Genomic DNA, 17458 nt, shown 5'->3' with positions numbered 1-17458 from the left:
ATTTGGGTGAACTCATGTACTAATATCTAAATATGGGTAATATAGAGTAAAAACTTAAAAGGCAGCCAAACAACACTTTGGCTCATCTTTGAGTCCCTTGAGGTGTTCTGAAAGCTTCTTTTTCTCACCTTGATTTCAAAAAAGCTAAAAATGAGACCTAGCTTAGATTTTGCCCAAGATGAGGCTTTTCCTATTTCCTTGGCTGAGGAATGAGGATTCTAAGGCTCTCTGAAAGGACCCAGTGAACTCTAGAAGTCCTGGATTCCACCTGCTGCTTGGAGTTTCCAGGCAGGGGGCTCTGGCTGCTGGCATTGCCCTGTGTGATGTCACAGGGCTTTGTGACACACTTGATGTTGTGTCTTGTATAATACCACGCAGGCAGGGCAGCCCAGCACAATCAAGTACTTGCTCAGAATCCAGGCACCACAAATCAACCATCCAGAAAGAAAACTCGTCTTTTCACATCATTCAACCTAGAGTCCTGCCTAATTTCACCTGTGACTCAGTTTAGGCAAGTTATCAACTACAGAACAGCCAATGTCTTAATGGTAGGTGGGGGGAGCTGGGTGTGCTGAAAAGTGGGAACAACGTGGGTGGGGTGGAGGGGTCCTTCCACCTGGAATCAATGGAAACAGCGCATCAAAGTACTGAATCTTGAATGGAATGCTGGCTCTGGGGATTAGGATTAATAGGACCTGATTTTTTTAAGAAGAGATTATGGCTACCAGGCTGGACTATGTTAATCTGGAGGTATTATAATGGGCATTATAATGATGTCAGTTCTTGAAAATCTGATTATTTATTTATAATTTAGTTGTGACATCATCTAAAGCATAGCCTGTTTGCCTGGCTCTGAAAACTCACACTTTAAAACAAATTCAATGGCTGAATCCAAATTTAGTTTAGGGTTTCAGTTTTTCAGTGTGTATGTGTGTGTGTGCATTTGGTGGGAGTGGGGGTGGGGACAGGGGGAGAGATGAGGTGCATATTCCAGACTACCAGGAAGAGCTCTGCTTTAAAAAGCTGTAGTGTAAGAAAACTGCCATCAGTAAAATTAAAAAAAAAAAAAAATTGGGCAAGGGTCATTTTCCTAAGTGTCCACATGTAGAGAATTTCCTCCAAATTTTCTGAATATAGTAGAATCCTCCTAGAGAATAAGGATGTATTTCCTTCTGCAGCAGTAACCCTATAATGAACCCACATGCGTATGTTATCTATTCAATTCGGGGGGCCTCCCCTTGCTTACTTGCTTCCTTAGTTTCTAATTGCTTTTGGTATTTGGTGGAAATTAAAACAGTCTCAGCATGTGACATTAAATCAGAGGAAGCGGCAGTAAGAAGTTAGCCAGCTCCATTCTCTTCCCACTCATTTCAATCCAAGCATTTCCCCCAGTTAGAGGCCACCTTCTCCTCTACACATTTGACACTGTCTTTGCATACACAAAGATTTTTGTGTGTTTGTTTTAAGACGTTATTTATTTGAAAGAGAGAAAGAGAGCATGAGCAAGGGGAGAGGCAAAGGGAGAGGGCGAAGCAAACTCCTCACTGAGCAGGGAGCCTCACCTAGGGCGTGATCCCAGGACCCTGAGATCGTGAGCTGAACTGAAGGCAGACGCCTAACCGACTGAGCCACCCAGGTGCCCCAAAAGATTCTGTCTTTAAAGTGTCCAGTCAAGGAGCCTTCACTGTGCAATGAGGATCTTTGTCAGGATGTTAAGGCCTATGTCTTGGGGGAATGGAATGTTCCAGTAGGAATAAATGCCCAATCCAGTTTTATACCTCTACCCTTCATCTAGGATCCTCAGGATGCAGCCCATGCAAAGCCCCTGATTCCACTGGATCGTGATGTCTTGGGGAGGTTCTGCAATTCCTTGGGAACAGTCTCTTTCCTCCCTGGGCAGGGCCCAGCATCTTTCCAGCCAGGCTATGCTGTAACTTGACCCTACTTAATTGATCTCGTGGCCAGGAGGGGACTGGGGTGGGGGTGAGGGGCAATCCAGCAGGAGGGCATGTGTTTGCCTGTGAAGCATCCTCAAGCAGAGGAGCAGAGCTGGGCTTTAACAGGGTGAATGGGCCATTTCTACAGGTCCAGAGGCTGGGTCCCCGGTGGCTCTGCACCCACACACCCCCATCCCAAGTTTTCATGCCTCCTCATTCCCTGGACAGGAGATAAGCCAGGACTGAGAAGTCACCTTCCCTGGAGTACAGCTGCCCTCACCACCAGGCCCTGCACACAGCTCTCAGCTTTCACTGCCCTTCCCACGTAGGAGATGAGTCTCTTTAGGTGTCGCTAAGGAGGCCAGGTTGACATGTTGCCATCAAAGGGTGACTAGTCACCCTCAGCCTTTCGTGGCCTTTCTCAAATGCATCCATAGCATCCGACAGCAACCATTTCGATTACACAGTTTTTATATTTGCTTCTACCTACCCCCATCTCTCAAATGTGCTGCCCAGAATGTTCCTCTCCACCAGTATTCCATCTCACTTCCCCTCCAGTGAAGTTGTACCAGGCACATCGCTGCAGCCAGCTGGCGGCCACCAGAGCACCGCCTTCCCACCAGCAGTGGGGTCCTCAGGGCCAGCTGATAGAGGTGACTCAGCCTCAAACCCCATATTGGTGTCTGTGCCCCAGGACTACTCCCACTGTCAACTGTTGTCGCTCCAGTTCCTTAGGAAGCAGACTCGGATTCTGAGGTTGGCCTGCAGATACTTGATTGGCATGGGTTTGGGGGAGGACACCTGCGAGTGAAGGGAATGGGTAGTGTCAACCTTAAATACAAAACAACCAGTTATTGTACCGGGAAAAAAAAAAATGAGCTTATTTGAGGAAAGGCAGAGAACTGCAACCCAGGACAAGGAAGCTACAGCAAAACAGCAAAACCTAAGGCCAGTCTACAGAACAAACAGAAGAATGTTTTTTACGGAATAAAGGAGAAGTGGGGAAGGAAGGCAGGTGGTAGTAAACAAAAAGTCCATTGGAGTCAACTGGAGTTCCAAGTATAGTGGCTGGGCTGTGACTGTCCCTCATTGGTTGAGCTGTGACTTTCCCTCATTGTTTGGGCTGTGACTGTCCCTCGTTGGCTGGGCTGTTGCTGGAGGAGGAGGAAACTATCCTTCCTCTTGCTGGGATAGTAAAATGATAATAATAGATGCCTCTGTTTCTGTTGGGTCTGCAGTCTACAAGGAGACATGAGAACATGAGAGCCCCCCCGCCCCCGCCCCTCCTGACTCCCTTCTAAAGGAGATTTCCTTTTATTTGTCTTCCTAAGAGAAAGGGGCTAGACTGCAATGTGATTGCAAGAGGGACCTCTGTCTGTCCCATGGGCCGCTCTGGGCTGGGTAGGCCTTCAGAGTCATCCCAAGTTGAAACAAGGCAGTTGGGCTCATCAGCCAGTCTTTAAACATGAGTTCCCTTGGGAAGGAGGACCTTTGGGCAAAGCAGCTTGCCCCCCCCCCCCCTCCAAGGGTAACTCTGGTGAAGGGATGTGGCCATGTGCCAGTACTCCAGGCAGTAGGGAGAATGGGGGCCCCAGCCCCGGGGGCTGATCTGGTGGCACCACACAGCACCACTGCATATGACGTTGTATCCAGGTGTGTTCAGGTCTGTTTAGGGGGCAAGGTGCTGCCCAGGTGGTTTGATACCATGGAATTGTTGAGAGTATTGGGTTCTGTGGGGTAGGCTGTGTCTCTACTGTGGACAAGAGCAGAGAGAGCTAGATCATGTATGTAAACTTGTTCCTAGTACAACCCTAAGGTCAAAAATGTGGAAGCCAGACTCTCCTCCAGTCAGAAAAATGGGATAAAAATAGGAGACAATACAACATGGTCAGATGCCAGGAAGAGACTTGGAAGAATCAGAATATGAGGAGGACCCACCCCAGAGAGTCCTAGAGAGAGGGTGTTGCTGGAGAGCTCAAGGCTCCTATGTTTGATTCCCTCTCCCTGGGGCCAGGCTGTCACATGATTTAAAGAGTCAGGGAGAGAAGTGGCTGCTGTATGTAAGTGTTGACAAGCCATGATGCCCTTTGATAGGCACCGCATGTAATCTTTATTCTGAAATTTTTTTATCAAAGTAATGCATACATTAAAAAATGAAATAAAAAGAGTCAGCAAACCCCTCCCCAGTTCCCATCCCAATCCCCAATACAACTCCCCAAAAGCAATGACTTTCAATTCCTATCATATATATCTTATGACAGTTGCCTTCATATTTTAACTAATATCCTTAGGCTTCTGTTTCTTGGCTTATTTTACACATCAATTGCATTTTTTACACGACTTCCATTTTTAAAAATCAGTGTTTACATCTTTATTACTCTACAAATACCATTCCTTAATTTTTATCATTAGATAAGTCATCTACTTGCATTTCCTCACCCAATCAAATTTGATATTCTTCTGACCCATCTCCTTTTTGGGGGAGGAATGGAGTGCCAGAGCTCACTACAGCCTCTGCTCCAATGTGGACAGTCACCCCCAAACCCTCACCCTGCCTGCACAGCCACCCTCTGAGACCATCTCTGCCTCTCCCCTGGTTTGGATCCACCACTCTGGACCATGTCTTCTTTGTTTTGTTGGCATTTGCAATCCACATGTAGTCTCTAAAAAGGGATACGTGAAATGTAATTCTTTCTGACTCCTTTACAGATCTGAAAATATCTTTATTCCTCTTTCAAGCTAAATTAAATTTTGACTAAGTAAAGAATTCTAGGTGAAATACCATTTAACTTAGAATTGTAAAGCCATTTCTTTATAATCTTAAACCAGCGTTGGGGTGCCTGGGTAGCTCAGTTGGTTATGCCTCTGACTCTTGGTTTTGGCTCAGGTCATGATCTCAGGGTTGGCTCGGGTCATGATCTAAGGGTTGTAAGGTTGAACCCCACATTGGGTTCTGTGCTCACTTAGAATGAAGTATGCTTGAGACTCTCCCTCCCTCTCCCTCTGCCCCTCCTGCTGGGGCTCTCTCTTTCTCTCTCTAAAATAAATAAATCTTTAAAAGAAAAAAAAAAAAAAAGGAACCCAGTGCTGCTGTTGAGAAGTTTGATATCCTTCTGATTCTCCTTCTATATGTTGACCATTTCTGATGCACCTGGAAGTTTTTAGGGATATTTTTACATTCATTGCATTGGGCATTCTGTGACCCCCTTTTACTTCTGGGGAAAATATTTGTATTATTTATTTAACATTTTCCTGTCCTCCACCTTTCACCGATTATCTTTTGGAAATGTTTCTACTATTTAGATGTTATACCTCCATTAATGAAATACCACCTCCCTCCAGTTTTTCTTATGTTTTCCCTTATGTCATTTTGTTATGCCTTCTAGAATATTCCTTTCACACTATTTTCCAACCTTTTAATAATTTTTTTATTTTCCCAATCATGTTTTAGGTTTTGACAACCTTTATTTGTTCTGTAATGTTTTCTTTTTCAAGCCTGCGTCTCTGGTTTTATATATTTTTTTTTTTTTTTTTAAATTTTTATTTATTTATGATAGTCACAGAGAGAGAGAGGGGCAGAGACACAGGCAGAGGGAGAAGCAGGCTCCATGCACCGGGAGCCCGACGTGGGATTCGATCCCGGGTCTCCAGGATCGCGCCCTGGGCCAAAGGCAGGCGCCAAACCGCTGCGCCACCCAGGGTTCCCTCTGGTTTTATAAATGTAGCATCTTCTTGGCTCTCTGTGAGCAATCAAAAGTGATGTTTTGAGTTTTTGAAAGCGCTCATTAATTTGTTCCCATTTTCTGGTTCTATGTGTATTTTCTCTCTTTCTGGAGGCTTTCTTCAAACACCTAGGTCAAACCTTGGCACATGTATCAGTTTACTAGTGCTGCTACAACAAAATACCACAGACTGGGTGTGCTGAAGCAACAGACATTTATTTCCCTCCACTCTGGAAGCTGGAAGTTCAAGATCAAGGTGTCAGCAGTGTTGGTTTCCTCTGAGGCCTCTCTCTTTGGCTTGCAGATGGCCTGTTTCTCCCTGTGTCCTCACATGGGCTTTCCTCTGCGCATGCACCCTGGTGTCTCTTCCTCTTCTTACAAGGACACTGGTACAATTGGATTACAGCCCACCCACATGGCCTCATTTAAACTCAGTTACCACTTTAAAGACCCCATCTCCAAATACAGTTCCATTGGGAGCCTGTACGTCGACATAGGATTTTAGGGAGGACACAACTCAGTGCATAACAGCATTCTGTTCCTATTGAAAAATGAGACCCTAACCCCTAACCCACTGATGGGAATCTGACCCTGACCACAGACAAGGTCACACGTAGTAGGCTGCTTTGTTGGGCACTCCCGAATTTCAGCATGTGAGACCTGTTTTCTCACCATAGAACAATTCTCTTGTCTCCTACCTCAGGTGTAGCAACCTGGCTGTGGGGAGCCTGTGTGTGTGTGTGTGTGTGTGTGTGTGTGTGTGTGAGAGAGAGAGAGAGAGAGAGAGAGAGAGAGAGAGATGGGGAAATGGGCAGAGTGATCAAACCTTCTGGATCCAAGGGATCCCCTTGACTTCAGCCCCTCCCCTCTGTAGCGGCTGAGCCTCCTCAGTCCAGTGTCATCAAAGAAGAAATTGCCAGGCTTCCATCTTGACTTTTCTGTGCAGCGTGGGGTGAAGAGAGCTGACTGCTGTGCATATACACAAGTGGCCTCTGTGGAAGCCTCCCCACTCTGCACCTGACCAGTCCCCAGCTGCTCTAGGGTCCCACCTCAGAGTCCTCTCGCTGTGCACGTGGGGTCCTGGCTTCCTCTGTTTACATGCTGTTACCTCTCATCCAAGCAGCTTCCGGTCTTCCAAACCTATGTTGAAATCTCATGTGCCCTGACCTTCCCCCTACCTCTCTTTTCCCAAGAGAGTTTTTAGATTTGTTTTTATTCACAGCTGAGTCAAGATGGACAGGGCACAGACACACATATTCAATCCATCATCTCTAAAGGAAGTCTCTCAAGACTTTTCTGATAAATTATGAAATATTTCCAACAAAAGGGAAATATAGAGAAAAATACCATGAATGCTCTGTAGACACATCATTAAGCTTTATCAAACCTTTTAATTTTGCCATATTTACTTCAGAGATTTAAAAAAATTGCTTTTGCTGTATTTTCTTTAGCCGTAGGCTCAGGAGTGTGGGCCAATTACTTTAAATGGGAGTGTATGTTTTGTAACCATGTTGTACATTTTGATGTTAAGTGATCTTCTGAATATTAGTTTTAGTAGTGTTCACTAGTAGAAAACAAGATATACGTATCTTGTCCAAGTATATGATAAATACATATCAAAACGATCCTGTTCTTAAAACACTGGAAATGGAGTTTAAGCCAAGTAGATGATCTACAAATCATTGAGATATCTAATATAGTTTCTTTTAAATCCTTCTGACTTAGGAAATTAAAAAACAGACCTTCAAAAATGCTAGGTTTACAATGAGAGGTATCACAGTTCAATGTTTATTCTATGCATCCTTGATATTTGGGATCTGGACAACTCTGTCATATATATATATTTACCATAATCATGTGAGCAACTTGGAGACGAAAACCCAGGAGGCTGAATTAATTTGGTCCCTTGGAAAAAAATTGCAACAGCAAATTACCCACGGACCCCAGCAAATCCCAAGACTGCATATGAGATTTGAAAAGCCTGATGAAGATGAAACTGCAGGAAAATTATTTTTTAAATTGGGTAAGTATTTTTTATTTTTCTGTTAGCCATTTTAAGGGAAACATTTGCCATAAATGTAATATTTGGAAGAGGCAAAGAATGTCTCTCTTAGAGCAATTCAATTTTTTAAATGATAAAATATTTCACATATATACAGAAAATAACAAATAGGCATGCATCACCTACATTTAACAATGTTTTATATAGTTTGCTATATTTGTTTCAGATAGTGTTCTGTTTTTTCACAGAAATAAATGTTAATAGGTACCATCAAAGACTTTACCTCCTTCCTCCTCCTCCCTTTACCTCCTTGCTACCTCCTCCTCAGAGGTAGTAGTTAACCTGAGTTGATGGATATCTCTCTTCACTTCCTTTATGTATGATCTCTAGCAAAATACAATATTTTATATTTTTAATGAGCTTGTAGATACTCCGGAGTGAATTGCAATGCTGCTGTGAATATGGATTATAAATATTTGTATGGACATATTCTGTTTCTCTTAGGTAAATACCTAGGTTTGGTGCAGACAGGATATATGGTAGGTATATGCTTAACTTTAAGGGAAATTGTTTCCAAGACAGGTGTGCCATTTAATATCTTCTCCAGCAATGTATGCTCCAAATCTTCACTAACATTTGACAGAGTAAGCTTTTTAGATTTTAGCTATTCTAATGGGTAAGTAATGGTACCATTGTGGTCTTAATTTGCATTTCCCTGATGACTAATGGTTTTGAGCACCTTTTCTATTTTTTTTTAAGATTTTATTTTTTTATTCATGAGACACACACACACACACACACACACACACACACACACACACAGAGGCAGACACACAGGCAGAGGGAGAAACAGGAGAAACAGGGAGAAACAGCTCCATGCAGGGAGCCCGACATGGGACTTGATCCCAGGTCTCCAGGATCAGGCCCTGGGCTGAAGGCGGTGCTAAACCACTGAGCCACCTGGGCTGCCCCGTTTTGAGCACATTTTCATGTGCTTACTTGCCACCCATCTATCTTCTTTTGTAAAGTGTCTCTTCAAATCCTTTGTCCATTTTTTTTCCTTTGTCCACTTTTAAATCAGGATACTTGTCTTCTGATGTTTAAGATTTTTTAAAAATGTATTTTGGATTCAAGTCCTTTCATATGTGAGTTACAAATATTTTGTACAAGTCCATGCCTTGTCTCTTCATTCTCTTAATAATTGACCTAAACCACTGTTAGAAGTCCAGCATAATGATTTGATCCGTGTGTATATTGCAAAATGATCACCACAGTGTAGTTAACATCCATCACACACAGTTACATATTTTTTTTTCCTGTGATGAGATCTGCCTTGGCAATTTTCGATATACAATATAGCATTGTTAACTATAGTCACCATACCCTACATTTTTTATTCTCTTTAAAATGGTGTCATTCAGGAAGCAATATTTTTAATTTTGATATTCGGTTCACCATATTTTCTTGTATGGTTCATGTCTTTTATGTTTTATTGAAGTAATCTTTGCCTGCCTCAAGTTCACAAAGATCCCCTTCTGTGTTGTCTCTTAGAAATTTTAGGTTTTAGGTTAAACGTTACATTTTACATTAGGGCCACGATCCATTTTGAGTGAATTTCTGTGATGATGGGAGGTAAGGATCAATGTTCATTTTCTCTATGTGGATATCCATTTCGCCCAGTATCCATTTGTTGAAAACTTCCCTTTTTCCATCTTGCAACCTTTCAAAAATCAATTGACTGTTTTTGTTGAGTCTCTTTCAGAACTCTATTCTCATTCTTTTCAAAAATTGTTTTATTTATTCTAGGCCTTTAGCTTGTTCATATAGATTTTAGGAATAGTTTGTCAATTTCTTAAAAAAAAAAAAGCCTGCTGGTATTTTTAATTGTATTGGCTCTAAAATCAATTTGGGGAGAATTGGCATCTTAATAATATGGCTTTAGCTGTATCACACATATTTTGATACATTGAATTTCCATTTTCATTCAGTTCTATATATTTTTATATTCCCTTTGAGACCTTCTCTTTGGCTTATTTGGAAATAGATTAATTTTAGAGTCTATGAATAAGTTTCTACTGTCTACTACTGACATCCAGTTTGACGCCATTATAGTCGGAAAGTATACTCTGTATGATTTCAATTCTTTTAGGTTTTTTGAGTTTTGTTTTATGATCCAGAATATGGTCCATCTCTGGTGAGTGCTCCATGCACACTTGAAAATACAGTGTATTTGTTATTGTTGGGGGCTGTGGTCTTCACGTACACATCAACTAGATCCTATTGGTTAGTTATATCGTTCAGTCCTCTATGTCCTTGCTGAGTTTTTGGCTGATAGTTCTGTCAATTGTTGAGTGGGTGTTGAAGACCCCAACTATAATTGTGGATTTGTCAGGTTCTACTTTAACTCTATCAGTTTTTGCTTCGTGTATGTGTATCTTGAGACTGTTTTTTGACGTGTTTCTATTTAAAATCATTTTGTCTTACTGGCTCACTGAACCTTTTATCATAAGGTAATGTCTCTGTTTCTAGAAATTCTCTCTGCCCTGAAATCTATTTTATCTAATATTAACATAGCCACCCCTACTTTATTTCCTTAAGTAGGCTCCATACCCAACGCAGGGCTTGAACTCAACGACACTGAGCTCAAGAGCCTCATGCTCTATCAATTGAGCCAGCCAGGCATCCCAACTGCTTTTCTGAGTAACATTTGCAAGTAAATCCTTTTCTGTTTTTTTATTATCAATCTACCTATGTTTCACTGAAGTAAGTTTCTTATAGCTAGCATATTGTTGGAACATTTTTTAAATACACTCTGTTCATCTATGCTTTTAATTGGTATATTTAGATCATTTGCATTTATTTTTTTTTTTTTTTTTTTTTTTTTTTTTTTTTTTTTTTTTTTTTTATAGAAAACCTAGATTTATTTGTTAAACTATTACAAAGACAAAACAAGTATCATTGAAGTACTGTGAGGACTTCATCCCAATTTCATTTGTTATGGAAACTGACCTAAGAGGTTAGAAATTAAAGGCTATAACCTAAGAGGTTATAACAAAACAGACTGGTGAAACATGGTGAAAGAAGTAAAAGCTAATCAGAAGCATCCATATTAGTGGTATTTCATGTGGCTAGGATATTTCCCAAGAGGCTCTCTAAAGATGCCTAAATGAATTAACCTGGATCCCAAATTAGTAAAAAGACCCTAATCCCTGTGAAGAACAAGCAGTGGCCAGGATTTCTCTGAGATCTCTTTGTCTTTCTTTCTAAGGGGTAAGGGAATCCTTAGGCTCTAAAGGATATATCTTAGATTCAGCCTCCTTCCTTCCCATCCAGTCTACCTATGTCTTCAAGCACCTGCGCATTCTCACCACATAGGCCTGCCAGGTTACAGAAGATGCATATAGTGAAAGCAGGAACTATAGGCCTACTCAGAGGATACCTATACACAAAAGTTTTGGGTAGATGATAAACTACAAATACCCTCTTGGTTAAGTTAATTCACCTTTGTTAATAAAGGTCATAGTTTCTTCTGCTGGTGACAACTTTTTGTCTCAGTATATAGTCTGTCTCAAAAAAAGAACTGGTTCAGGTAAATTTTGGAGAAGGAAAAAGACTTTCATCAACACCCACTCCACAGTAGAAGAGGCACCAAGTTCTTTAGTCCTTTCCTAGTTATGAGCAGAATCCCACAGCAGCATAAATCATCTTCAGTGATCAACATCTGCATCCTCAAACTGTCCAGCAACTGTTGGTGTAGTGTCTACCTCCATCCCATCTTCATAATCTCTGATTGAATCTTCTGTCCGGACTCCAGCCATGTTATATTGGCTGCTCACAGACTGAGAAAGCATTCCTTCTAATCTCTCCAAGGTGGCTTGGCCTTCTGCTGTTAAATGGGATAATCCTTCTTCATAGGTATAAAATGTAGGGATGTCCCCCTGCCCTTGTTCATGTGCTTCCACATCATATTCTTCTCCATCGTAATCATCTGAATCTTCATCCTCAGGATCAGGATGCAAAGCCTGGCATTCACACATTGCAGTGAACATTGCCTCCAATGCTGATTTATCACTAGGCACAAATCTAAATTCAGCAATAGGTTCAACATCATCATCACTGTCTTCTTCTTCAGCAACAGATTCTTTTGATTCTTCTCCAAATTTAGCATTCACCATAACATACAAATGCTCTCGTGGATAGGCATTTAGGTCCCTGGACACCGCATGCAAGCTAATGGTGGGGTATTCCAGTGAGAATCCTAATCCAGAGCCATCTAACCAAGACAGGCGGCTCTCCGCGATGTAGAGCGTGCCGGTGCCGAGGCCCTTGCCGTTCAGCACGGCCTCGGTCTCGGGCTGCTGCTGCCGAAGCCCCTCGGCCGAGCCGGGCGGCGGGAAACTTTTGAGGAAGCTCATTGCAGCAGGGAGCGCGGAGACACAGGCCGGGAGCGAGCTGCCGCGCGGCGACCCCAGCCGCTCGCCTCGCCCCGCCCCGGAAGCCTAGATCATTTGCATTTAAAACCATTATTGATGTCAGAGTTTCTCAGCCATTTTGTTTTTTGTGTGTTTCCTGTTTCTCAAACTTCTGTTTCTCTTATCTTTCTGTGGGTTACTTGAACATTTTCCAAATCTATCTTGATTTATTTAAAGTACTTTTTAGGGATCCCTGGGTGGTGCAGTGGTTTGGCGCCTGCCTTTGGCCCAGGGCACGATCCTGGAGACCCGGGATTGAATCCCACGTCGGGCTCCCGGTGCATGGAGCCTGCTTCTCCCTCTGCCTGTGTCTCTGCCTCTCTCTCTCTCTCTCTGTGTGTGACTATCATAAATAAAAAATAAAATTAAAAAAAAAAATAAAGTACTTTTTAAAAAGATTACTTTGTATGGCTTCATTAGTGGTGGCTGTAGGCATTATGTGATACATCTATAATTTATCACAGTCCCTTTGCACTGACGTTTTGACACTTCAAGTAAACAGTTTCTTAGCCTTGTCAATTAAAAAATATAATTGTCTTCGTATTGAGCCCCACATCAGATGGTTATAACTGTTGCTTCAAACACCATATATGACTTAAGAAACTCATAAGAGTTTCTTAATGAGTCTTCCATATTTATTTGTATTTTTATCCATATTGATGTTTTGATGTTCTTTTTTTATTTTCTGAAGTTCCAAACCTCCTTCTGTTATCATTTCTCTCTTTAGAGAACCTCTTTTTGTTGCTCTTTAAGAGTGAATTTGCTAGTCACAAATTCTTAGTTTTTCTTCACTTAGGAGTATTTTGATTTTCTCATAATTCCCAAAGGATATTTTTGCAGGATGTAGAATTTGCTGTTGACAGTTCATCTCTTTCAGCATTTGACGATGTTTTGTCACCTCCTTCTCTCCTCCATGATTTCAAAGGAGAAATCCACAGTCATTCAGATTGTTCCTCTGTGAGTCCTGGGTCTTTTCTCCCTGCCTGCTTTCAGGAGTTTTCAGAAGTGTGTCTTCAGTTTTTAGAAGTTAATTATGAGGTATCCTGACATGGATTTCTTTGGTTTACCCTGTTTGGGGGTTTGCTCAGCCTCCTGAATCTATAGATGTCCAGCCTTTCTGAACTTGGGGAGTTCTCAGCCTTATTTCTGAGAATACTTTCCAGTCTCACTCTGATTCCTTTTCTTCCAGGTCTCTGATAATACAAAGATCAGCTCTTTTGTTGGGACACAGGTTTTCTGTGCTCAGGCCTCCCTGGCCCTTTGGCTAGAGGGAACTGGCTGATCTTGGCGTTTTTTTTTTTTTTTCTTTTCGGCTTTTCTTTTTTTTCTTTGCCTATTGGTGGTTTCTTTCTTTCTTTCTTTCTTTCTTTCTTTCTTTCTTTCTTTCTTTCTTTCTTTTTCTTTCTTTCTTTTTTTTTTATTCATGAGAGACATAGAGAGTGAGGCAGAGACACAGGCAGAGGGAGAAGCAGGCTCTATGCAGGGAGCCCGATGTGGGACTTGATCCCAGAACCCAGGGATCACGACCTGAACCCAAGGCAGATGTTCAAACACTGAGCCACCCAGGTGCCCCCCTATTGGTGGTTTTACTTGAAGACTTCTATAGACCTCTGTCTGGGATTTATGGGAAGCAGCAGGGAAATCAGGAGCTCATCATATCCTTCCTCCATTCCGGAGATCAGCCTCAGGAATCTGCCTCCTCCTTTCGACCTTTCAGAGAACTTCCTATGCTTATCTATTGTGTCCTGTCCAGGATTTCACAGGTGTAAGAAAGAGGGCCTCATGAAAATGGAGTTACTGCATCTTGAAGAAAATCCATTTTATATATAATACAGCCTTTTATATCCCTTTTCGGAAGCACTTGGTAGGGACGCCTGGGTGGCTCAGTGATTGAGCATCTGCCTTTGGCTCAGGGAGTGATCCTGGAGTCCCGAATAGACTCTGGCAACTGGCTCCCTGCAGGGAGCCTGCTTGTCCCTCTCCCTGTGTCTGTGCTTCTGTGTGTGTGTGTGTGTGTGTGTGTCTCATGAATAAATAAAATCTTTTAAAAAAAAGAGAGAGCACTTGGTAACCATTGGAAAAGAACGTTTATTCTTCAAAAACAAAGAAAAATATAAATCCACTAAGGAAATGTAACTAGTTATATTAATCAACTTCTCTTTCTCTGAGTTGGAGTTATTCTTTTTTTTTTTTTTAATTTTTATTTATTTATGATAGTCACACACAGAGAGAGAGAGGCGGAGACACAGGCAGAGGGAGAAGCAGGCTCCATGCAGGGAGCCTGATGCAGGATTCGATCCCAGGTCTCCAGGATCGCGCCCTGGGCCAAAGACAAGCGCCAAACCGCTGCGCCACCCAGGGATCCCAGTTGGAGTTATTCTTAAAATATTCCATTACTGCTTATTTGTGGCATTACGTATTGGTATCTCTAATGATTTTAACATATTTTGCTGCAGCAGTATGTGATGTCTACAGGCTTGTTCCTATTTAGTCTTTATTGTGACTTATTCTTACTGTGAGTATAAAATGACTTTCTGGATGCTCCTTCCAAGGAATTCTGTACTTTCCTAAATGATATTCTGACTCCTGTATTCTTAGACCATTCTTTTACTTTTAACCATTTTAGTTTGTGCTGTTTATCTTTTATGGTTACATTTTGTTTCTTCATTGACATCTAAGAGTTTTTATTTTTAATAGGAAATTTATTCCATCTTCATTTATTGTTATGACTGATATGTTTGGGTTGGCCTCTGGCATCTTGTTCTATTTGCAATGGAATTTTGGGAGAGGGGTTCTAGCTCCCCTTTCCCACCTTTCCTAAATCCCTCAGAATAATTTCACACAACAGTTGTGAATCATGATGGGACTAAGGAGGTTGGGCACTTCTGTCCCTAGAGAGACTGAGTGACCAAAGACTAGCTTTTTGTTCATACTTTGCCAAGGAATCTGCCTGATTTTAGCCTATCATCTGGGGTTAGTGTAGGTTCCAGGAAATGACTCTGGCTCATTATAAAAGGAGTGAATTCAGGATATAGTTGTCCTTATTGTCCTTTATCAAAGTGATGGCAGTAAACGTATACTTATGTGACTGTAATTACCCTTTCTTACAGGTAAGGATTTTAACTATTCAAACCCAGAATTTATTGATGGACTTTTAAAATATGGATTTAATACCATTCTCAGTAAAAGCTTGGGCAGTGACAGCAAGGTGCCAGATACCAGGAATAAAATGTATGTTTCTCCTCATTTTTTTACTAAGGTATAATTGACATATAAGACTATATTAGTTTCAGATGTACAACATAATGATTTGATATTTGTATATATTGCCAAGTAATTACCACAATAAGTCTAGATAACATTGGCTTACCATTACAAAAAAATATTTGTGTGTGTGTGATGAGAACTTTTAAGATCTACTCTCTTTGCTACTTTCAAATAAGTAGTATAGTATTATTAACTACATTTACCAGGTGGACATTACATCTCCATGACTTATTTATTTTATTTTATTTTATTTTTTTAATAATAAATTTATTTTTATTGGTGTTCAATTTACCAACATACAGAATAACACCCAGTGCTCATCCTGTCAAGTGCCCCCCTCAGTGCCCGTCACCCATTCACCACCACCCCCCCGCCCTCCTCCCCTTCCACCACCCCTAGTTCGTTTCCCAGAGTTAGGAGTCTTTATGTTCTGTCTCCCTTTCTGATATTTCCCACACATTTCTTCTCCCTTCCCTTATATTCCCTTTCACTATTATTTATATTCCCCAAATGAATGAGAACATATAATGTTTGTCCTTCTCCGATTGACTTACTTCACTCAGCATAATACCCTCCAGTTCCATCCACGTCGAAGCAAATGGTGGGTATTTGTCGTTTCTAATGGCTGAGTAATATTCCATTGTATACATAGACCACATCTTCTTTATCCATTCATCTTTCGATGGACACCGAGGCTTCTTCCACAGTTTGGCTATTGTGGACATTGCTGCTAGAAACATCGGGGTGCAGGTGTCCCGGCGATTCATTGCATCTGAATCTTTGGGGTAAATCCCCAACAGTGCAATTGCTGGGTCCTAGGGCAGATCTATTTTTAACTCTTTGAGGAACCTCCACACGGTTTTCCAGAGTGGCTGCACCAGTTCACATTCCCACCAACAGTGCAGGAGGGTTCCCTTTGCTCCGCATCCTCTCCAACATTTGTGGTTTCCTGCCTTGTTAATTTTCCCCATTCTCACTGGTGTGAGGTGGTATCTCATTGTGGTTTTGATTTGTATTTCCCTGATGGCAAGTGATGCAGAGCATTTTCTCATGTGCATGTTGGCCATGTCTATGTCTTCCTCTGTGAGATTTCTCTTCATGTCTTTTGCCCATTTCATGATTGGATTGTTTGTTTCTTTGGTGTTGAGTTTAATAAGTTCTTCATAGATCTTGGAAACTAGCCCTTTATCTGATACATCATTTGCAAATATCTTCTCCCATATTTATTTATTTTATAATGGAGCTTTGTTTTGCCCACCCCTTCCTCTGGCAACCACCAGTCTGTTCTCTGTATTTATGAGGCTGGGTTTTAGAGGTTTGGTTGTTTGTTAATTTGTTCTTTAGATTCCACATGTAGATGAGATCATATGGTATTTATCTTTCTCTGACTTATATCATTTAGTGTAATGCCTTCACAGTCCATTTATGTTCTTGCAAATAGCAAGATTTCATTCCTTTTTATGCTGAATAGTATTCCATTGTGTATATAATACCACATTTTCTTTATCCATTTATCCTCTGATGGACAGTTAGATTGCTTCCATGTCTTGGCTGTTGTACATAATGCTGCAGTTAACATAGGGGTGCATGTATCTTTTTGAGTTAGTGTCTTCATTTTCTTCAAATAAATACCAGGAAGTGAAATTGTTGGATCTCATGTTAGCACTCTTTTTATTTTTTTGAGGAAACTCCATACTGTTTCCCACAGTGGGCTGTACCAGTTTGCATTCCCACAAACGGGGTTCACTTTTCTCCATATCCTCTTCAACACTTGTTATTTCTTGTCTTTTTGATAATGCCATCCTAACAGGTGTGAGATAGTATCTCCCGGATCACACCCTGAGCCAAAGGCAAACGCTCAACCACTGAGACACCCAGGCGTCCCCCAAACTGTTTTAATTACCAAAGTTTTGTAATAGAGTTTGAAATCAGAGAGCTTGATGCCTCTAGCTTTGTTCTTATTTTTTGAAATTGCTTTGCCTCTTCAGCATCTTCTGTAATTTAATACAAATTTTGGGATTCTTTGTTTTATTTCTATGAAAAATGCCATTGGAATTC

At 41.3% G+C, this 17458-nt stretch overlaps 2 protein-coding genes across 6 annotated transcripts in view; one reads left to right on the top strand and one right to left on the bottom strand.

Moving 5' to 3' along the window:
* Positions 1–349: 349 nt before the first annotated feature.
* Positions 350–17458, top strand: part of GALNTL5 (polypeptide N-acetylgalactosaminyltransferase like 5) — a 59193-nt gene continuing 42084 nt past the window's right edge. For 3 of the 5 annotated variants that reach the window (XR_012007811.1, XR_012007812.1, XM_072776909.1), the window contains exons 1-4: positions 351–548; positions 1796–1930; positions 7385–7682; positions 15244–15364. Coding sequence is in view for 3 of the 5 variants with exons in the window: in XM_072776909.1 (XP_072633010.1) it covers positions 546–548; positions 1796–1930; positions 7385–7682; positions 15244–15364 (557 nt within the window). In the remaining 2 variants the exon portion in view is untranslated. Of the gene's footprint in view, positions 549–1795; positions 1931–7384; positions 7683–15243; positions 15365–17458 lie in introns of all 5 variants that reach the window. The other 2 variants (XM_072776908.1, XM_072776907.1) reach the window with 2 other exon arrangements.
* On the bottom strand, positions 10517–12155 carry LOC140605014 (methylosome subunit pICln). Its single transcript, XM_072776905.1, has one exon. It carries the CDS (start codon positions 12074–12076, stop codon positions 11369–11371), a length of 708 nt encoding a protein of 235 aa, XP_072633006.1. The 5' UTR covers positions 12077–12155; the 3' UTR covers positions 10517–11368.

This window comes from Canis lupus, chromosome 15, assembly GCF_048164855.1.
Source record: "Canis lupus baileyi chromosome 15, mCanLup2.hap1, whole genome shotgun sequence".
Taxonomy (NCBI): Eukaryota; Metazoa; Chordata; class Mammalia; order Carnivora; family Canidae; genus Canis; species Canis lupus.
This window is presented reverse-complemented; position numbering and strand designations above follow the sequence as displayed.

Bases quoted from the DNA above. Each gene is read 5' to 3' on its own strand.
- LOC140605014 (XM_072776905.1), bottom strand. From the start codon at position 12,076: ATGAGCTTCCTCAAAAGTTTCCCGCCGCCCGGCTCGGCCGAGGGGCTT.